Below are 23,765 nucleotides of genomic sequence, written 5' to 3'. Positions count from 1 at the left end.
TTCCACAACTCCAGTAATGGTACAAACAGCATAAGCTGCTCTCAACCGACCAGTATCGTCTCTTAAACATGAGCCATCAACAAAATAAATTTCATCGGGGTCAGACAACGGCTCATCCACAATATCTGGTCTGGGTTTCGTGCATAGTTCAGTCACATCGAGGCAATCGTGGTCTTCACATCCTTCGCCTTCTATTACAGTAGGTAATGGCATTAAAGTAGCAGGATTCAAGACAGAGCATCTCCTGAGGGTCACGTTCTCCGCGGCAAGAATAACTTGCTCGTAGCGCGTGAGCCTACTATTGGTCAGATGCTGCGTCTTCGTCCTGGTCATTAGCAATTCAACTGAATGTGGTACATACACCACCACTGGATGTCCCATCACAATACTCTCGCTCCTTTCAATGCTGACACCCGTTGCAGCAACGGATTTGAGACATCCGGGCAACGCTGCGGCTACTGGATCTAATGTAGCCGAAAAAAATGCAACTGGTCTACGGGCATTTCCGTGGGTCTGTGCCAAGACTGACAAAGCACATCCCTCTCTCTCACAGCAATAGAGTGAAAATGACTTCTCGTACTCGGGCATTCCCAGAGCCGGAGCACGACACAAATCGTCTCTCAGCTGCAAGAACGCCACCAAGCATTCTTCGTCCCATGGTACCGGATCACTCACCTCCTTGTGCGTCAGTTTCTGTAAGGGTTTCGCTTTCAGTGAAAAGTTAACTATCCACTGTCGGCAGTAACCCACCATTCCTAGGAACATTCTAACTTCTCTCTGTGTTTTAGGCGCATTCATCTTCATTATCGCCTCAATCCTCTCTGGTGACACCTTACGTTTTCCTTTCTCTAACCGGTGCCCTAAATACTGTACTTCCGTCAGACAGTACTGCAACTTGCTCGGAGATACCTTATGTCCATTTTCAGCTAAATGGTTCAGTAAGGCAATTGAATCTGCTTTACAGGCTTCCTCTGTCTCTGACGCAACAAGTAGGTCATCTATGTATTGGACCAGAACCGAGTTCTGGGGCAGTACTAGATTTTCGAGATTCTTTTTCGACAACTGATTGAAGATGGATGGGCTGTCTGTGAATCCTTGTGGGATTCGACACCATGTTAAAACGCGATCTTCCATTTTAAAAGCAAAAAGATACCTGCTCGCTTCATCCAATGGGATGGAAAAGAAAGCCTGGCAAAGATCTATCACTGTGAACCATTCTGCCTGACATGGTATTTGAAATAGTATTACTGAAGGATTCGGTACCACGGGACAACATGAAACAACTATGTTGTTAATCTTTCGTAAATCCTGCACTATCCTGAATTTTCCGCTAGGTTTCTGCAAACCCATAATCAGGGAGTTACAAGGACTACCCACGATTTCTTTCAGTATTCCCTGTTGTATCATTGACTCGATCACAGGTTTTATCCCCGCAATCGTTTCCTGGGACAATTTGTATTGAGGCGTTCTTGGAAACTCGGCATTTGGTTTTACCAGTATTTTTACCGGCTCTACCCCTTTAATCAATCCTATTTCTTTTCCTGTGAAATCCCATACCTCTGACGCCACTGCATCTCGTAAGTCTTGGGGAAGATCTTCAACTGTCAGAGTAGGATATAGTTCTACACAGGATTTTGAATTGGCCACCTTAAAGGTAGCATCATCGTCGGTAGTCTGTACCTCCACTCCTTGCGGGGTGCAGTATATGGTGCAGTTCAATTTGCACAACAAATCCCTTCCTAACAGACATACCGGACTCGAGTCACAAACCACAAACTGATGCTCGTTCATATGGTTTCCTATCTTCACAGACACTGGTTCTGTCAAGGGACTAGTCAGCCTTTTGTTCGCGACTCCTACCACCTGAATTGTTTCCCCTGACATCGGCAAGTCTGGAACCACCGCCGATCTCAGAGTTGATCGGGTAGCCCCAGTATCCACCAAGAACGTAGTGGGACACCCTGCCACCTCTGCCTCAACAAATGGCCCTCTTTGATCCACCTCTAGGACTGCCCCGAGGGTACAGTCCTCTTCACTGCTCACACGTTGTCCTGTCAATGGATCAATGTAATAACACTTTTCTTCCTCGATGAATAGAGGCATTTGTTTAAAGACCTTTCCCCCTGTCGCTACCTTCGGTGGCTGTGGGAACTGGGCCCGTGGAGCCGAAGTCCCCCCTTTGACCACCTTGCTACCTGGAACTGTCACCTTTTGAGTCGGGACTTCTTGGACCTGCTCTTCTACTTCTAGCTCTCCATTTTCAGGGTTAAAGGGACACTCGCGTCGCCAATGCCCCACCTGGTGACACTGATGGCACTTCGTCGTTTTCTTTAAAGTGGCAAAGTCTATCCTAGGTCTCTGCCCTTCTTCATTATCTTTGTTCTGACCATTTGGTTTTCGTCCCATCCCCTGCTTCTGCTGGCCACCCTTCCCAGCGGACTGCATTTGCACCACCATCAATTTCTCCTTTAGATTCTTGGCTTTAGAATCTATCTCGTCACTACAGTATCTCGCATAACGTAAAATCTCATCTAGTGGTTTGTTCTGCCAACAGATTAAATGTTGCTGTATCATCAAACAAATATCAGGTCTCAACCCCAAGACAAACTTTGACACAAACTGCCCTATGTCTTTGGGATCCATTACATCTAGTCCACTGTATTGCTTGAATGTTTTCAATAATCTTTCATAAAACTCGTGAACTGTCTCCTTGGGTTCCTGCCTTGTTCGGTCTATTTTCACCCAATCTATATCCTGTGGTGGTACCTTATCTTTCAGCCATGCTATCACCCTTTCATATTTTCGCATGACAATCTCGGACGGTCCATTAGTCCGAGCATCCCTCACTGGTTCAGTATTTGGCCATTCAACACTAGTCTTGCACGGGGTCCACAAATCAGATGGGACCACGATGTCAAACAACGTGTTCAAATCGATCCACAATACTTTCGAGATCTTGACAAACCTTTCTACCTGCTTATACCACTCTACTGGATTGTCCCTTAACTTCGGAAATGAGTTGGTAAATGCAGCTAAGTCTCCTCTACTCCAGGGCACATGTACATAATTTCCGTTTGATATTTCTCGCAAAGGGAATGCCTCCATATGCATTACCCTTCCCTCGGGGGTCATCACATTTGCACTTCATCTAACTGTGCCCTTTTTCGACCACCTTTCTTCCCATTTGTCCAATTCTCTCCACACTCTTATCCCTGATACCAGCTCTCTTATGTGTGTTTTTAATCCAGTAGTTCTCTTCTCATCTAGATCCTGGTCTGCGTACTGTAATCTGTGGTTACTCTGTAATGCCCTTGTCCTAGATAAATCCACGGCATACCTGTCTGCCAAATCAGTCAGTTTCTCATGAAACGCTCTAGCTTTCCTAGTAATATCCTTTGCCATGAACAATAACTCATCCTGTTCATACAATTCTATCCTTTCCAAAGGCAATGTTCCATCTATTATCTCATCAACATCTGATTTTAAACTAGTAACATCGAGCCTCTTTGCCTTAATTTCAGCTTTCAAGACACTCAATTTAGCTCCTCCATCCACATCTCTCCCATCCCAGCTCCGAGATCTACGTTTAGGTATAGGTGAGTTATAGGGAGTCCTCCCCTGTTCCCATCTCTCTAGGTCCCATGCCTTTCCAGCTTCTCGAGGTGGGTGGTGGAACACTCCTTCATGCCTCATAGCCCCTTTCTCCACATCCTGGCTAGTTTCCCGGGATGCAGGGTAAGATGTTCCATTACTCCCTCTTTCTTCACTACTCCCCTGTGATTCCTGATTATTCGAGGCGTGGCGGGACCTATCGCTGTTCTCCTTTCTCCAATGTTGGACGTCTTCCCCGAGTGTATGATGAGGGCACCTAAATCTATTCTGAAAAGCTCGTACCATCTCATCTCCCCCTTTCTCCCAGAGACGGGACATTTCCTCACACTCTACACTCCTATTATTTTGTTCCTGCTGTTCTCTCTGGTCTGCAGGACGTGTATCCCCTCTATTCTCTTGACTTTGGCCTTCCCGCCCCTGACTACTTTCGCTGGCCCCACAATGAGATACAGTCCCGTTACCTCTGGTTTCCCACTCTGGTTCTGTTCTTGTCCTGTTGCTCGGGGATATTGCGGACCCGTCCCACTCCCTCAAATCAGCTCTTAATTCTGAATAGGGCCTTGGCCGCGGTCCCCTTAGGTCCATCGGTCCTCTCTGACCTCCCTGTCCTGTGTTGGGACCCACAGATGTATCTAATGGGGTATTCCACGTTACCGAACCTGGCAATTGCTTCCATGCATTTGTCACGTTATTCCTCCTTTCCATCTCGATCCTTTCTCTATCCAATTGCCTCTGTTCTTCCTCTCTATCTCTCTCTGGGTTATAGATCGATACTATAGGTCCTATGGTAACAGGCACCTGAAGAGCATCTGGCAATCCAAAGGACTCAACCCTTTCGGTGGCTGGCGTTTTCTGCACCACAAACCTTCCCACTACACTCTGTACTGTGCTAGGTTGAGGTGTCTCCCCACCTTTGGTAGGTGTCCATTCCGATATAGGGAGTGGTGTATACCCCTCTATGGTATTCCCATCTTCCCTTGCGAGCCCTCTATCTTCTATCACCCCCACTCTCGGAGGTGGTCTATCCATTAACAATCTGTTTATCAGATTGTCCTCCGACTCGCTTTCTTCGTCTTCTTCCATGAGGTTTCCTCCTCCTCCTGCCACCTCCCTCATCGGATACATTTTTTCCACCTCAATAACCTGTACCCTCCACCGCTTTGCTTCCTCATCCCATTTAGAATCTCGCACTGCTCTTACCGATCGCGTCAGTCTTTGTTGACGCCTGTTCAAATTTCTGTCGTGTGCAGCCCTAATCCATGCATTAAGGGCCTCAAACTGTGTTGGTCTGGGCGAAGGTTTCAATGAGGACATGGTTGCTTTTAGCCGATGTAACACCTCTAACTTAAACGTCCCGTACCTCGGGAACTGCATTTCCTCATTCCCTTCCGTAAGCTTATTCCAAGCCCCAATCCATAATATGGTATGCAGCCCCACATTCGTTGCCATATAATGAGCTGGTGTACCCTCCGGCGGAGCCTCTTCCCCGTAATAATGTTCACTTCGTTTACGTTTAAAAATCCCTTTCAAACACTTAAAACACTTCATGATTTCGCTCTTTCTCCGCGTTCGTTTACTTCCTGATGATATTCCACCAATCTCAGCCCCGTTCTCACTAACTGGCCTATCCGTACGCGACTTTCCTCCGACGTCACTCTAGCCGCCCAACCAGAGCGCGGCTCTAGCTAACGTCACACCAACCGCTCAATCACAGCGCGGCTCTAGCCGACGTCACCCGTCCCCCTTCGCAGCAGTTCCCCTCCTTTCTCAGCTCGTCTCCTCGGTCATGCACGCGTCCCATTCATACTCTGAAAAATGATTACTTCCGTCCAAGCGATCACCTTTCTTGACTGTACGCCCACAGTCTTTCTCTGTAGTTGTCACCTTAACTTGGCGAAATGTCTTTCCGTTTACTTCCAGACAATCGCCTTCTCCGATAGGTTACTCACACGCAGTAACTTTCGACCAGCGTCCGTTACTCATACACTCACTCTTACTCTCCCCCTATCTTGGATCCACGGCGGTCAATGGTACCTCGTGACCTCCGTACTATGGTCGACAACTACCCTGGATGTTCGATACACCCAAAACCACTTAAGCTCTGGCCTGAACTTAAGATTTCACCAGTTCACCCGTTTACCAGGTAACCAGCTTACCAGGTTGCGAGCGCTCACAACCTTCTCTCATTCACACTACAGGCATTCAACTCCGCAAGACATTACAATACAAATACAACACAAAACACCGCAATCTGTTCACGCATGACCCTTTTTATACTCACTCTCCTCCGATACTGCTGCTTTTCTCGCACCGTCTGCACCTTTCGGCACACGATTCTTCCGCTGCTCGTCTTTCGACGTCTCGGGCCTTGGGGTAAACTAACCTCTCTAGATTACCTTCCTCAAGAAGATAACCATCCTCACTCTGCTACCAACTGTTAACGCGGGATTACTGGTTATTAGTTACCTTACCAGATCCCAAACTAAGTCGACTGAATCGTTGGTACCTGTCATTGAGTAAAAGGTAATCTAACTATAAGTCAATCAATTTAAGAACTTACACCACTCTAAATGACCACTGACCAAAATTTAAGTTTCAAAGATTTAATATAAAGTCAAAGATAACTGAAGATACAAACTTCTCAAAATGAGATTCAGAAGATAAATTGGTATCACTATGAACATGAACTTTTGAATAGTCTGAGTCTGAAAAACAGAATAATGAGTACAACTTCCAATAACATAAGCGTTGCCAAAATAGATACAAGTTGCAACCTCAAAGTCATTACAGAAAAGAAAATTAAAGTTAGTCTGTCCCTACACTATACTATGTGTCATCCCTACTTAACAAGATCTTTACCCCTCTAGGTGTCAGCCGTGGTGACTTCCTAAGAAGATCACGCACTTCTCTTTGTCTCTTCTCTGATAATGGGTCTCTCCTGATCAGCCTATCTGCCTACCCATCCGCTTCCTTAGGCTCCCAAAATCATCTGCTGCTCTCCTCCCGGGTCGCTTTCCCTAATACCAAATCACATTTCCAATAGAAACGCCCCTTGGGACGCCCCTCACGTGGTACATCTTTGCGCGGTAAACTCCATGATGGTACTCTTCAAGACCCTCGTTATAGTTGACCTTGGTTCCCAGGCTTCTTCTCCAGTGCGCTGATACCCCCTGAAATTCCTGGAAACTCCTACAGGCCTGCGCCAAGCGCCACTGAACAAAGTCCCTTTCATTCGAGCTGATTAAGACCCTCGCACCTGCATACAGTTCGTCCTGCAGTGGGCCTCAAATTCCAGACTCCACCATATCTTTAGGTCGTAAAACACACTCAAAGCTCGGTGCTGGACACCTCTCGACTTCTTCCCTAACGAGCACATGGCAGTTCAAACGATATGACATTATCAGTTCAGGCCTACTTGATTTACATGAAGCAGGTCCCTGCACTCATAAAACATTAACTTGATTTAAACAGCAACATTCTTAACTAGCATACGTTTCTAAAATAACACATCTATAAAGCATATATTTTAAACTTAATTCGATAATACATTTGTGGAAGAACCAGATTAACTCCATCTCACATTATTTTAGCAGCACGTTTAGATTTGCTGTGAATTGCCCTAAGGCCTACACAATATACTGGATTTTTAGAGTTCTATTCAACTCTAACATGATTCCTTTAACATGAGAACATGAGGTTTTCATATTCATTCCAACATTTCTACATTAATCTCACGCAGTTATGATTATTGTTACTCTACTTAAACATTTTATACATTTCACTACTGAATATAAGACACTCTGTGTATTTCACTTCTAAATATAAAACACTCGTGTGCAAAAGCATGTTTAAACTAACTACGTGCTTGTAAATATGGTGCACTTATACATTTTTCAGACTTGTGCTCTCTCACACCCAAATGGGTGATGAATCTCTCGAGCTGTTATCAACCAAGATTCACAGCCCTCTGATGGTCTTCAGAGTGCAAGTCAGTTTTCAATCCTAAAATCTGCTGTCCCACCCCAAAGGACTCGGAATAATTAATGCTCCGTGGCCCCTTTAATTGGGGTGTGTGTGGGGTGAGGAGAGAGAGAGACAGAGAGAGAGAGAGAGAGAGAGAGAGAGAGAGAGAGAGAGAGAGTCTTACTGTGTAATATGGGTATATACTTTGTTACCAAGGGGTTCTAGTGACATTTACAAACCTTGAAGCTGTGGCTATGCATTTTTTAAATTGAGCAGTCAAGTTTTGAAAAGAAACATGATACTTATGTCTTCTTCCTTTGCTGTTTAGAGTCTGTGGCAAACAGTCAGGAATGGGCCCTCAGCCGCTCCGTACCAGAGCTGAGAGTGGTAGGTTGTTTCCTTTTGTTTCCATTCAAAGGGATTTCTAGGCTGGATAAGCTACTTTAAGAAGGGGGGGGGGGGGGGGGGGGTTCCATGACAGATTCCTGTCAAAGACACATTTTACGGGGGGCATTTGGACACCAGTGGGGGTGCAATGATGGTGAACACATTATTGGTAGAAGTCAACAATAATTATGCTGAAAGCATTGACAGCCTTTAATGCCCAAATCACGCAAAAGGCGTGATATTTGAGTATTATGATATTTTGATATTAGAATATTATGGGTGTAAACCTCTTACTTCCCATTCCATCCTAAATATATTCCAATTATTTGGCTTCCTTCCCTGTCTTCCTACTTACCTACCTTTCTACTTCGTGCTGTCCATTAACACTTCGCCTGTTTTTTCCATCCTCATTTCATTCTTGCTGCCTTCCTTCTGCGTTTCTTCTCCCTTCTTCAGTTATCCTTCTGCTGTCCACTTAGTTCCCTTCCCTGCGCCTTCCATTCCACTGATTTTCTGACTGTGATCTCTTTCATCATACTTCCTTCCTCCATGCTATTTCTGTCTCTTTGTCGTTCACTCTATTCCTAAGTTTCATACTTGCATGACTCCCTTTCCTTCCACTCGCCCTCACTTCCATTCTTCATTCCCAGCTGCGCCGCTTTCCTTGATTCCTTCCTTACTGCCCATTCCTTCCCTGTTTCTGCTTCACCACTCCTTTTCTTGAGTCATCTCTTTCGCTTGCTCTTTTGCATTTCTTTCTTAGTTTGAGCCAGTGGTTTCCGGTGTGTGGCACAAGCGCTTAATTGTCAACACCTGTGCTTGTGACAGTCTGCCTCAAGGTGACGCTGTCTGGCTAATTTAGAGATGACCACAACAACAATTATTTATTAACTCAATATACATTAAACATGATTGTTACATGCAGCACAAGCCATTCTTATAGCTTTGGGGGGCTGAATTAGTCCAAAATGTCACCCTTGTAGGAGTGTGATGGTTAGTAGTTGTGTTGTTACCATCATTGGCAGCATGGCAGGGGCAATGTGTGGTGCAAGCTGCAGTGGCCTTCTGACCATAGCATTGGCTCTTATTTTTTTTTACAAATTAAGCACTGGTTTCTTCCCTCTCTTTCTTCAGCCTTTTCTCTTTCTGTTCCCCCTGTATTCCTTCCGTCCTTTCCTCCTCCCTTTCTATAACCTTCGGACTTCCATTCTTCATTCCGCACACCAACCCTCCAATTGTCCTTCCTCTCTCTGCTCTTCCTCCATACTTCCCTTCCTACTTCTGCTCTTCCTTTCCTCCCTAGTAGCCACCCACTGCTCCTTTCATCACCCAGTCTTTGTTTCATAATTCACCCTACTAACTACCCCATGTTCGCTTCTGGTTTCAGGGTGTGGTAGGCAACATCAAGAGCGCCAAGTCAGCCCTTGTTCATCGCTTCGTGACTGGGTCCTACGTGGGGGTGGAATCATCAGAGAGTAAGTAATAAAAATGTGGGGTTTGAAAATGTATTTCCCACTTCACCACACCTTCTGAGCCACTTTTGATATCTGTTGATCCCTGTATCGTTTGCCAGTGGGAAGGGCCAGCGGTGTTGATGGCGTACTTGGCGCCTTCAAGCCACGACTCAGCCTCTTCACCATAGTTCTATTCAGCCATCTTGATTTTTATGCTGATTTTCCATCACAGAAGCTGTCTTTAATTTGTACTGTGTCATACCGCGGACTGATGATAAATACCTTAGGAAATCTACTTTTTAAGTATAGGGGGATCTTAGATGTTCTTAAGGTGAATTTGTTTTTGGTTTTTTTAAGAAAAATAAATCATTGCATGATAGATCATCTTTCCCTGGACCAAATATACAATGCATTTAATGTTTTCCATTTTGTTTTTCGAAAAAAAGTAACCAATCATATATTACTAATGACACTTGGATTATTGTTGCAATCCTGCGATTCATAGCTTACCTGAATTCCTTTTGAAAGAAAGCAATTCCTCTATTAAGATGCACTGCATGGAAAAGTGAGCATATTGTGAGTAATGCAAATAACCTAAACAAAGAATGCAGGCAGGAATTTTGACCTCAAAAGTGAGAAGAAGGGGGATGGATAGTATTCCATGAAAACGAGGAAACTAAGAAAAGGAAGTGTCTACTCTGAGATTGAAGAAATAAGCGTGCCCCATGACTAATGCAAGAAGACAAAGAGAGAAGGGCAAGGAGCCTGAACAGGTTGGAGCTCTCATGCTTTGTCTGAGCACTGAACAAATAATTGAGAGATAAATTAAAGGAGTTGGCTTTAGCGATGAAAACTAGACAGATGGACATAGCGACTTAAAAAGGTACCAAGGCTGGAGACCCAAACAGAATTCAAGTAGCCATAGTGACTAAAGAGGGTTCCCTATTATATGCTTTTCCCAAAAAGAAGAAGACGGTTGGACTCACAAAGGAAGGCGTGCCATGATTACAGTACTGACCAAGGAAGGAGAAAGTAAATGCGCACAGGGACTGTCCTGGAAGAGATGCCAGATCACATTCCTGGTCCAAGAGAAATGCAAGAACTAGAGAAGTGTGAAGGCTATGTACCTCTTTCAAGAAGAAAAAACTATATGTTATACTTAAAAAGAAGAGAGGTGATAGCACTGGTATGACTGATAAAGTACAAAAATACATCCCTTGCAAAAGATGAATCAAGAATTGACACCGTGTCTGAAGAGGTGCCACGACAACCTAGCTGTGAAAAGAGAAAGGACGCATGGCGTTTGAAAGAGGTATCAGGGCGGCAAGTCACACAAAGAATTAAAAAAAGGTAGGTGGTTTGAGGGTCTTCAGTGTTGCCAGAGCCATAAACCTAAGCCATAAAGAAGACAGATGGAAATAGACACTGAGAGTTGAGGATGCAAAGGAGAAGGCGGAGATGAATAATGGAAACATGGAATAAACAGGTAACAGGGCAACATGCCAGACCCAGAAGAAGAAATGGACACTGGGAATGTAACAGTACCAGGGCCAGATGGCTGATCCAGAAAGTAGACAGATGGCCTTAGTGGACATACATGCACCAGCACCACAAACCTGACCCCTGAAGAATTAAAAATGAGCACAAGAAAGGGGCAGTGATAGGGCCGCAATCATGACCAAAGACAGAGATGGGTGGACACGTGGCTGTTAGATGTAAACACACTATGTATGGCTAAAGAAGAAGAAACATTCAAACATTAACTGAAACATACCTAGGGCAACATGCATAACCGAAGAAGAAAAAAGGACTAAGTTGCTGAATTGATGGGAATATTTTGTGTGTTGAGTCAGGAGATACATACAAACAATAAAACTGGGGTGAGTGGAATATATCAAACACACAAAAGGTGATGGGAAGAATACTAGCAGCGAGTCTAACCACTGGCAACCACTTGTGCTAGCATTCCAACGCATTGTTCTTTTGCTCATCATGCTACCTTAATTTGGACCCAGTCAGATGGAAATCAGTTTAGACCCTGTTCCAATAGGAACAGTCCAGCCAAACCTTCCAGGCCAGGCCCTCCCTGAATCACAACACAAGTAACCCAAGATCGTTTTCTTCCTGTTTGGGGCTCTTCAGTAGCGTGTAGCTTGGTTCCAGTTACATACGGAGCAAGGTTCCCACATCTGGGCATACCCTTGCCACTTAGGGCATTACATCAAACACACAAAATGTGATGGGCCCACATCTGGGCATACCCTTGCCACTTAGGGCATTACATCAAACACACAAAATGTGATGGGGGGAATTTTTGCAACAGGTCTAACCAATGGCAATCGCTCTGGGTAGCATTCAAACCCATTGTTTTTTTGCTACACCTGACTAATGAGCCCCAGTCAGGGTGAAACCGGTCTTGGGATGGTTGTGTTTCGATTCATGGAGGACCTGGTAGTGCGGGTTGGACTGTTCCTACTAGTTCTAGATCAGGGTCGAGACTGAGGTGCATATATCTGGGTCTTAACTGAGGTTGGATGGTGGGGCAAATGAGCGATGGTCTGGAATGCTACCCCAAGCGATTGGCAGTGGTTAGACTTGATGCAAGCATTTCTGCAATCACCTTTTGCGTGCTTGGTAAGTGGAATATATACCTCAACATACCTCACCTGAGTGCCCAAAACATGGCACTTGGAATCAGGGAAGGGCCAAGCAACTGAATGAAAAGATAAGTTATTGGTGGAAAATCTCACCCATAGGAGTCCGCATTACAAACCGACACCTGCATTCCTTTCAGACTCCCTCACAATCTTTAGCGCTATGAGTTAAGCAGTTGCGAGGGACTCCTTTCAGAAGTGCAATTCTGCCACAACACGGGATACTGTAGAAAATATTTCAGCAGGCTCTGTAGCAGTTTGTTGAATGAGGAAACTTTTCTAGTACCACACCGGAAGCATGCCCTGGGATCTGCTGAGCAGAGAAATATTTCCTGCTCTAAGGACCCCAGGAGGCCATCTTCCTCCTCTCCACTTCATCATGTGTGACACCTCCACTGTGTTCTAATTTCTCTGTAATTTCAGAGTCTAATTAGCAAATGAGCAAAGTATGCAGCACTGGTTGTCTTGCCAGTGATGTGGGAGAGAATGACTTGCTCGGACATCAGCTGGGAACAACAAGCCATTCATCCCTTCCAATGTTCTGTTCTTAGGCAAAGGCAATTTTCAAAAAAATCCATGAAAGAAGATTGTTATGATGAACCACTACATTAATCTATATCGATGACATTTTCACCATCTACACTAGAAACCTAATCATTTCAAAGCATGCCTCTCCCTTCCCTGTTCCTTCTGGCCTCACACCAGGCGGGACTGTTCAATGGCATGCATGAACATTTTTTAGGACATACCGGAAGGGGATAAGTGTAGTGTTTTGTGTGTAATATGAGATATTCCCCAGAATGCACTGGTTCCAAGCATTTGAAGGTGAAGATGCTAAGGTAACGTATCAGTGAGGCTGTTTAATTCTAGTTTGTTGAGTCAGTTGTGCATTGAAAAAGCTGATCGTATACAGGATTCACTTGCCATATGCATGTACATGGTATCTATCTCTTGAGAGTGTTATTATATGTATTTAGTATTGGCCGAGGTGCCCTGTCTCCTATTAAGAGACACTGCTAAAAACAAAAAGGTAGAAAGCCAAAAGAAAGGGTTTTTAGTACAAAGGAAGTGTTGGCGCTCTGCAAATTAACGTAATATGTGCGAGTGTGAACTGGTGAATATGGTGCTGACCAGGAAGAGGAGACCTTTATAACCTCTTATTGTGTGTAGGGAAAACCCTACAGCAATAGTTTAGCCAGATCCTGGCACACATACATAGTAAAACAAGTTCATACAAAAGTAGACATCAAAATTTGTACAGGGTTCTTGAGTTATGCTGCATATTCTTTTATTGTGGTGAAACGCAACCAGCCGACACGTGTTTCGTCAGGGAAAAGTAGTCCCACGACTTCTTCAGGGCTGTTGAAAGTTGCGAGAACTAAGCGAAGTCCCAAAACCAGTGATAATTCCAACCCAGCGGGGTACGAGTATATGTAGTAGGATTCAGTAAAGAAAGGATAAGGCGTCTAAATGACCTGCAAAATATTGTTTCCAGCAGTGCCCCGTATTTGGGTGGCCGGTGATAATTCCAACCCGGCAGTCCTGGGGCGCCAACAGGAGTGTAACACCAATTTATATTGAGAATCTCTGTTCAAGTTAATTCCATCAACAGGTACCGCGAGTACAAAATTGGAAGGATCCGATTAGAAATCGATTATAGTAAATGTGGATAGAAATCCCACAGCATTATTAAAACTGTCCAAAGTCGGTAAATAAGAGCACTGAACATATGTGTGTGTGTTCATGTAGCTCTTAGAGTATCTGCAGAATGCGCGTCCTGGCGGCACCGATTCTGTTGTTCGACACACTCGCATGTGTGCCCAGGATCAGGCTAAAAACAAAAAGGTGATCGGTGGAATGCTTCTCCCCCTTGTTTGCCCATCACACTGCAGATCCATTGCTATTAGGGCATTGCACTTAGGAAAACAAACACCCCCATTTGGGTTTTGCCCTATCTGTAACTCGTAAGTGAGGTACAGTGCGAGTCATATCTCACAGGGACCCTATTCAACGGAGTCATCATACCAGAAGCAGTTGAGGTGGTCACTAAGGGATAGCTGTCATTCCCCAATTTGGTAAATCAATTCCAGAATCTCAGATATGTTCACTGTCTTACTCAGTATTGCCTTGCAAGAGCTTCTTACACTGTTGATCTCAAACACACCATCTAATCGTACCCCAGGCACTTTAGCCAATCAACATTTACTTAATGCAGTCGCCTAACAATATCAATTTATCCCGGAATCCTCAGCAAGTCATTAGTCACTTAAGCCAGGGAACTGAGCCAATCAGATGTAATTTACCACAAGGCACATCAGTCGATTATTTTACCACAGGCCCTCTGCCAATCATCACTTGTGATTTATCACCAATTTTAACCTAGCCTACTGTCATTGTAGATGTTCTGCACACGTCAATAGATCTCTTCTTGAATCGATGCTTTAACTCTCTGTGGTGCACCTGCAACAACACCTTTCAAGTCATACAATAATTTAAAAAAATGATTAAATAGTCACTCTGCTACTAACCAATGTCACTGCTATCAGTCTTGTAGGCATTATCAGTAAGGCTCTTTCTCAGATACTGCTGACCTGTTCACAAGATCATACTGGCTGTATTTTACTCAGTTCTGAATTCCTCATCTGGAGCGTTGTTCCCAGTTCTAGACCGTGGTCATTACTTACAAAGAGGGAATAAATAGGAAGAAGCACAGTAAAAGTGAGTAAATTGTTCACTAGAAGACAACTCAGAGAACCAGAGGGCGCCATTTGTGATGGTAGAGCAGGCTCAATACTAAAATTAGGAATTCCTTTTCGTAGAAAGAGCAGCGAATGCCTGGAGCAGAAGTAGGGGAAATAAACTATAGGTGCATTTCAGAAGTCAAACATAGGTGCCAACATCAACAAGTAAAGCTGAATACTACATTCGGTATGTCAGTGCTAAGCAGATCGGATGGGCTCAGAAGTACATATTTCCTATTGAATTGTATAGTTCAGTAACGTGTGTTGTATGGTTCCCTGGAGCCCATGGGTGGGGAAGAGGGCTTGTTTTAATTTGGGATGAAAAACACTACTTCCATTTTCACTTGCCACTATGAAGTCAATGTGCATATGTTGACTGGTTACTTTAGATGCCACTTTGGGCCATTCCAGAGTGACAAATGCTTGACTGGGAGACCACTGCATCACTGTCCCCATGGGATTACAAATGGTTTGCTCAGGTTCACCGTACATTTTTTTTCTTCAATATCTCTCTATTAATTTTCAGACAGGGTCATAACAGTTGGGTACAGTTTGTAGAATCACTCAAGCATATTATCAGACATTACATTTATAAGCACAATAGAATAACAATTCCGCTCAAGTTCTGGCAGCGACTGAGGTATGTTATATCTCCTCGTCTTATAGGGTGTGTACTTGTTCCCATAGTCCGTATCTATACGATCTTCTGTGGTCAGGAGATACAGGATGGCGCTTAGGCCAGCATGAAGAACAAGACAAGAACAGAGAACCATTGCATCTCATCAGGGGATCTGAACTATGAAGCCAGGTGTTAGTCACTGCCGCAATCCCAAATATTGCCCCTTCCTAGTGTGTCTGAGCACTGCCCTTGCTAATACCTGCCTTTTTAGATGCCCTAGTTCATTTTTCTATATGTTCCAGTTATATGAGTTATCTCTTCAGTGAGTATTCATACTTCCCAAGGGGTATCCTTCGTTGGTGTTACAGCCAGTGCCTGTGGGTGCTCGATTCGGGTAGGGCGTGGTGTGCCCCAGGTCGTGCTCCAGGATCCACCCAGTCAGGGAGCTTGAAGTCTTCCTCTGTCCTTCATTCATGGCGGTTTATCATCTGTTTTGGATTTTAGAGCGGGCCTGTAACCCGCCTATGTTTCTGCAGAAGAGCCTCTAAGGCCCTGTGCACATAGTTTATCCCATGGATTCGTATCTGCAGTCCCCCATTTAAGGAGATCATTTCACCACCCTCGCTGCTGTGGCATCCCCAGTGATTTTCAGGTCTTTGTAATACTCCATTTAGCTAGAGTGTATGCTATGTATTTCGCTACAGGCTTTGTCTTCTCCATATGTCTATCAGCCCCAAGAGGCATTGCTTAGGAGTCTGTTCAAGAGGTTGGTTCGTAAGCTCAGTTATAGTGCCACACCATCCCTTCAGCACCTTGCTATTTCAGTGCAGAACCAAAACATGTTTTGGAAATCCACTGTCTGTGCGTGGCATTGACGGCATTTGGGCTGTTTACCCAGGAACAAGCGGTTCAACCACGTAGAGGTGAGATATTTATGGTGGAAGTAGTTGAACTGGGTATAGTTCATTCGCGGGTTCCTCTACACTGTTTTTACCTACCTCAACGCCCCTTCCCACTGCTCTGCTTATCCATCAACTCCTGCCCTACAATGCCATCCCAATTACCCCGCAGACCAGGGTATTCAGTAAGGTGGGACACCAGGAGCACGTTATATTACAAACTTATCGCCATCTTACCCCTGCCGTGTTCAAGCAAGAGTCCAAGCTTTTTGGAGGTGTGCGGTTAGGCCTGGTCCTGGCCCTATGTCTTCTTGATGACATTTGCCAGTGCATTGTACGTCAGGTAGTGGCCAAGGCCAATTCCGTATTTGTCGGTCACCTCCGGGAATGTGAGCAGCATGGTGTGCTCAAACATGTCTCCCAATGTGGACCGTCCATTCTCTGACCAGTGCTTCGTGTTGTGGTGTAGGATGATTGCATTGAAGTCATGGAGTGCCTATAAGTTCACCATACTTGATAGGTTTCGAGGCCAGTTTACTCCATCCTGAAGTAACAAAAGAAGCATTATATGCATTGCACACGACTCAAACAAGTGAGAGTTGGCATGGTGGCGATTTGGTGGGTGTTGTAAACCACTAGAACCTCGAATGTAGAAGACCTTGTGTTTTTGTTTCTGATAAGTCAGGAAACTAGATTTATGTGATTTTGCAGCGGCTTCGTTTTCAGTATGAATATGGATTTGCCACACAATTCATCTTATGTTGCATAATCTGCATATTTCAGCAAAACAAAAAAAGTTTCTAGCTCAGATGGATTAAAAGTTACTAAAACATGGCAATACATCTTGTTGCGCAATGAAAGGCCAGTCAAAAAGGTTGACAAGTCACCTTTCTGTTTATTTCTGTATTTGGGTATCAAAGTAATATTAATGAGGTATAACAGTTGCCCAGATAAAGTTAACGTCTAAAAATGTCAAACTAATAGGGTAATACTAACACAAAAAGCGCCGCATAATGTATAATTGGCATTTTCTTGCTGCATGGCGAACCATGCAGCATAATTTGGTGTTCCCCTGGCCTGGCCCATAATCCCAGTGACCCTGTTCATAAACCTTGCATGCTATGGAGTCAAACTTTATATTGGCTGTAGTTAAATGTGCCCCGTTTGGCATCGACATATGTGTAGTGGCGTAACGAAACTCGAGAAGGAGCCCCTGTAAAGTGCATTGAGGAGGCGCCCACGCTCCAGACGCAGTCAGGAGCTCTGAACCACCACCTGTGCACAGTACCTGAGGTGGGTGGAGTGGGCTGGAGCTCGGTGGGCCCCCCTGGAGCTCTGGGGCCTCTCCGCACCACAGGGACTGTTGTTATACCACTGCAGGGCTTTAAGTGGGCTGGGTCTGAGCACCAGCAGTTTTTTTAAGGACGCCTCGAAACGGGTCCCTATCGACCTCTGTTTTGTGCCGGGGCACAGGCGGTCCGTTTTTTCTTCTAGACTGCAGTGACAGCAGGCACATCGATGTGCGTGTGGTGGTGAGCATTGTAGGGGAAGGGAAATCCTTTAAAGAGAGTCATTTTCTCTCTGGATTTCCCTTCTCTTTTTGAATCTCAGGAGCAGCATTGTCGTTGTGTCACCACCAGGGCTTTAAGTGGAAGTGTTTTCAATATTATATACAAGCCATAGCTGCTGCTTAGTGATCTTATGCAACTAGCACCATTGACAAAGCCAATAGTCCTGACTTGTAGGTATGATGTGACTTGTTGTATCATATATCTGGACGCAATGACAGGAACAGCAAAATACAAGTCGGCGGGCCACTGTGCTAAACACAGATTTTTAGCTTGCGTGTTTTTAAGCCACGCCCTTAATTACATTGACCACGCCCCTTTGAGAGACCCCCCCCCCCAAGTTTTTTCACCCCACTTAAAGCTCTGCATATGTGTTGTTTTTATTCACGCCCCTCTAGGTTTGGTTGTTTGATTCCGAAACACAAGGGTATTATTTTGTCTGTAAACTCGGGAGGGAGGTATAAAAAGCACTGTTCCTGTCAGCTTGAAAGCACAGAATGGTAGTGCCGCAGTACGACAGGCGGAGACTGTTCCCCCAGTGAGAGCTCTCTCTGCGCACTGCAATCTGAGGATTACATTTTGTGCGATGAAAAGAACCCAATGCGGGCAATTAATTTGCTTTCAAACTGTTCTGAAAAGTGAGTCATCGAACGGAGGCATTTCCTTCCTGGCTGCTTTATGGAGAAAAGAAAACAAACGCAATATTTGCTCCCCGTTTCTGCTCGGTAACACCCCCAGCCAATTGGAACAAAGTCACACTTCGCTGGCGTGGGAGGCAGGGTGACAAGTTCAACAGGAAGTTATTAACTTAATTTCAAGTGGAAGAGTTATATGTGTGAATGTAGGGGATTTTATAAATTATTCGGATTTCTTGATGCCGGAACATCTTTCTCAAGTTAACAGAAATCCCACGCTTCACCGCATCTCCTTCCAAACATATTTGGTTTTCCCCCTAGTTGAAAATGTTTGCAACGGGCTGTTTGTCAGCGAAAATCCCACCTAGACCTAGATCTGATGCTTCCCATCACAAGTGTGGAGCGAGAAGCACCCCGCTCTAACAGCACACTGCTTTTCACGTATTCCATCATCATGGTGTCCAGCTGGCCTCACGCCTTGAGGAGACTTTACTTCCTTTCCCTCCCTCACCAAGTGAAAGTCTTCATAGCATATGGCTATTGCATAAAGTATACATACCCTGGCTGCCCAAAGTTTGGCGTTTCATGGCTTCAGAAAAAGCACAATGTGAGAACCCAACTCGTGCTGATGTGGCAATCTTACAATATCTTACCAAGCCTCTGACCGCTGCATTGACTCTCTCTCAAACTGGCGATCAACACCCAACGGTTGTACGGCATTACAACGCGGGCTTTTACCCCGCATGCCATTACAATGCAGTTTTTACAACGCAAGTCGTTACAACGACTTGCGTTGGGGGGCGCTGGATAGTGGAATAGTTTCATTTTCTATTCCAACTCCAGCCCACGTTGACAGTAGGGAAGGTGTTGGATAGAAAATTAAACTATTCCCTATCCTACAGCGCCCTCCAGCGCAAGTCGTTGTAATGACTTGTGGAAGGGCGAGATTTTGATCGATACCTTATCACTATTGATCTAAACCCCGATCTGGTCGACTGAACCTTTGTTGCCTGTCATTGAAGGAAGAAAGTGCCTCTGTTACCAAGCTAGTTCACCCAATAAAGGACCCCGCTCCAAAAGATCACAAACAACTTCTAGCTTTCAAAAGTTTATTGTAAGGATAGGATAAGCTGCAAATACAGGCATCTCAGAATGAGATTCACGAGATACACAGGTCCAACTACATACATGTGCTCTCTGAAAGCCCTCAGACGAGCAACGGAAATTACTAACACAAGTTCTAAGAATAATAAAGCTATCAGCATTGACGCATATCTCTCCTTCATTTAAGTTGGAGGAAAACACACAGGTTAGGCTGTCCCTACCCTGCTCTAGATGGTATCCCTACTTAACCAAATCCCAACCTAACAAAGGTGTCAGCAGTGAATGACCTCCAAGGGAAGTCACTCACTCTAAGTCTCTTGGTGAAAACCTATAGTTCTCCAGTCATGACCCCTCTCTGCCTACCCATCCGCTCTCTAAAGGGTCCTCAGGTATCTGCTCTAACTCCACCCAGGGGTGCTGTCCCTAATACAAAACAGTCAACAACATTTGAGACGCCCCTCATGAGACGCCCCTCACGTGGTGTAGCTTCTGGCTTTTTCCATGCTGCTTTGTATTGGGCCTCATACGTTGGAGTTGACCTTGCTTCTCAGACTCTTCTCCGGCCCGCTGATACCCCTTAAACATTCCAGAACCCTCCTCCATGTCTGGGCCGTCTACTGAACAGACCTCTATTCATATTATTTATAATCGGATCCTCCCTTTCTCTTGCAGACAGACATCTGCAGCCAAGAACCCAACTCTCATAGACTTCCAAAAAGGTCTGCAACATTTCTCGGCCCAGACATGTACGTGTAAACCAACGTTAAACATTTCAGGCCTACAATATTTCTCATAATGATTATAGCATTCAACTTCTTCATTAATTAAAGCATGTTAATACTCTTATTCTATTATTCAGTAAACACATCTATAAATCATGGCTCATTAATGCAATGACCAAAACATTAGTTCAATCTATGTCGTAAAAAGAAACACCTTCTAGCTCTGGCCCTGAGGCCTACCACATTCTGCGTTTAACCACATGCCATCTTACATTTTAGCAGCTACACGACATGGATTCAGGAATAATCACATCTAATAAAATCATATAGTGTCACACATTTCTGTATTAGTTCCACTTCTACTTAAATCTCTACATTAGCTATACATTCAGAATATAATTGCAGATACTACTAGCACTCATGGCATTTCTCCTCATGATTTGTGCTTACTACAGATAAGTGTGATACACTCATACATTTAGGTCAGTTTGCGCTCTCTCAGTTCCCCCCTTTGATGACCTCTCGGGGTCATCACTAACATTTAAACTGCAGTTATTGCTAGCATAACTTGTCTCTGCGCTTCCAGAGCCCTCAGACTCCTGTACTGATTATCTTGTATGGCAGCCAATCTCTGCAGCTGCTCTCTTTGGGCCCTTTCTGACCTTCTTGCTCTGTACCATTTGAATACCCTCACCAATCCCCACAATATGATCCCACAGATCAATATTATGATGATAGGTTTTAGTATATACCACACAAAGCTTTTGCCTAAGGTGGAGATCCACCCTCCAACTTCACTCATTCCGTGGCCCACCTTTTCCCAGACATTTTCTCTACTCAAGTCTTCGATCTCCTTGTGAATATCAGTTATGTTCCTAATAACTTTCTCAAGGGGCTTTGAATTGTCTGGAATGTAAGTACAACATTCCTGGACCTTCAAAGCCTTACAGACTCCGCCCTCTTTTGCTAGTAGGACATCTAACGCAAGACGGTTCTGAAGAACCATAGCCCTTATCGATTGCATCTCTCCTTCTACCAGCATTAAGGACTGAGCAGTGCTGGCAGACAACCTGTCGACGACTGTTGCCAATCGTCTAATTTTAACATCATTAAGGATTAGTCCCAAAAGAGGGAACATAGCTCCAAAGACATCTCCAACCATTTCTGCATCTCCTATATCTCTCCTTCCCCTCGATGATGTCTTGCCCTCAATGATCACTAAGTCTTGTGCATGATATATTTTGGGGAAGACAATTGCTAGGTAACATGATCCATACCAGTTGTCAGGTAGTCTCACGTAGGCATTTCTTCCACATACAAAATACACATTTGGAATCACTTGCATTCCCTTCAGGAAATCTTTAGTATAGTACTCTATATTGAAAGCATGTTCACAGTCGACTTCTCCCACGTATACATTTTCATAATACGTTTTGGCTCGGTGAAGACATAGCTTTCCTCTCTGCGCCTTATCTAAAGCTATTGGACCACTACTACCCTTTCTCTTGTGTGCCTTCTCTTCCTCGGTCCAATCTGTTTTCCATTGTCCTGATTTTTTCAAAATCTTTTGTCTCCTGTAACGATCATCCACCTGCCCTATGAACTTCTTCTCGACTTCTGACACTTTGCATGTCAGGTTATTTCTACGGGCATGTGAAGTATCTAAGGTAATCCAAGGAATGAAGAACTTGGCCAATCTGTCTTCACTCTTCCAGTAGTCCCATTTGTTCATCTGCTTATAATTTGGGACTTCTGGCAACACTGAATCATAGTTGGAAAAATAGTATTCAAAACTATCTCTCTCATAAAATATACTAAGCAGTAAGCTACATGTAATGCCATATGTCAGCGGGAGGTGATGATATCTAATGCCTTCATCTACAGACGCTGGCAACTGCATGCAGACGTAACAGTCCTTAACCTCCATGGCATCCACGTATTCATATAAGAGTTTAGCATAAGCATTTGACCTAAAGTCTCCTTGGGACTCATCTACGTGTAACCTGCGGGCTTCTGCAGCTAATAACGCTTTCTTTTGAGTGTTTTCCCTTTTCTCACCAGCAACAGTGGGTGTAAGCGTTTCTACAGATTTCACATCAGTTACCTTCGCCTCTTCCTCATGTCCCTTTACATAAGAAATTGTTACCACTAAAGCTATCAATATTATCACTCCTACTATTAGTGTACCTATTATACATTTAGCTCTGCGGTTCTGGGTGCCGGCTTCCATTTCGTCAGACAATATGGCTCTCTCTTATCTTGGCAAAAAGTTCCTTTCTTCTCGTTCCTTTACAGTCTCTTTTTAATCCTTTTGTCTTTAGAATCCACACAACTGGAAGCTGACAACCTTCTTCGCAAAAGTCCTTTAACAGTTCAATAAAGACAACCCTAGCCCTTCTCCATCAACTCAAGGGAAGTTCCCTAATATTCTCTGCTTCCTGGGCGCTAGGTAATCTTCCTTGTTTCTGCTCGCTTTATTTACAAAGTCCTTTAAGCATCTACTATCAAGTTTGTACCTGCAGCTTCGATAGCAAAGTTCAGTATTTCCAAACGAAGATTGTGCTCTTCATGGGCTGTTATCGTTGTACCAAAGTCGGGGAATTGCAATTCTGAAAGAAACATATGTTTTAACTTGCTGAGGCGGGGAGGTCTGGGGAGCATGAATGTTAGTGACCCTTCTTGTTCGACTCCGGGTACCAACAGTCGTATTTCCACGGTGACGATGGGCTCAGAACTGGACACCACCACCGCTCGAATCCTCCCTGTCTCCTGCTTCAAAGACATTTGTCGCCAGATATGTCCACTCAGGTGTGGAGTATCTTCTGTTAGGCACACGCACTCTTCTTGACCTTCTTCGGTCCGGTGCTTCAGCGCCCTGAGCACCTTCTTCCGGGTCTGAGTCTTCTGATATCGGAGGGAGGGTTATCTCTGGAGTTGACCTCAGGCTAGAGCTCCTTCTTTGCGGCCAATTAGCTTCTCCACGTGCCCTTCTACTCCTTCTCCTTCTTGTCTGTTCTCGCTCTCTGTCAGACCTGTCAGTGTCTGACTCGTACTCCCAGCTACTTTCTCCTTCTGTAGCGTCGTCTGTTTCGCTGTTGTACTGACCGTCCTCAGCTTGGTCAGACTCGTTCCCTGCTTCCGCTGGCACCTCTACAGCTTGGCTAGCCCCCTCTATGGCTTCTCGGTCCTCTGCTGGACGTCTATCCGAGAGAGGAGCTGTTTCTTCCCGAGGTGCTGGAACCCTTCGCGTATGTGACGCGTGGATCCAATTGGGCAGGCCTCCCACCTTCACAGCCGTGTTCGTGATCAGGATGATCTGGAAGGGCCCACGCCAACGAATATCCAAGCAGCTTCTTCTCACATGTTTTTTCACCAGGACCCAGTCCCCAGGATACAGGTCATGACAC

General features: G+C 44.7%; 1 protein-coding gene across 2 annotated transcripts in view; it reads left to right on the top strand.

Moving 5' to 3' along the window:
- AGAP2 (ArfGAP with GTPase domain, ankyrin repeat and PH domain 2) overlaps positions 1–23,765 on the top strand; it is a 1,117,996-nt gene that overhangs the window by 630,414 nt on the left and 463,817 nt on the right. For both annotated transcript variants that reach the window (XM_078688707.1, XM_078688698.1), the window contains exons 2-3: positions 7,904–7,962; positions 9,350–9,437. In XM_078688707.1, coding sequence (XP_078544833.1) covers positions 7,904–7,962; positions 9,350–9,437 — 147 coding nt within the window. The remainder of the gene's footprint in view (positions 1–7,903; positions 7,963–9,349; positions 9,438–23,765) is intronic.

The sequence above is a fragment of the Lissotriton helveticus genome, chromosome 1_1 (assembly GCF_964261635.1).
Source record: "Lissotriton helveticus chromosome 1_1, aLisHel1.1, whole genome shotgun sequence".
NCBI classification, from domain to species: Eukaryota; Metazoa; Chordata; class Amphibia; order Caudata; family Salamandridae; genus Lissotriton; species Lissotriton helveticus.
This window is presented reverse-complemented; position numbering and strand designations above follow the sequence as displayed.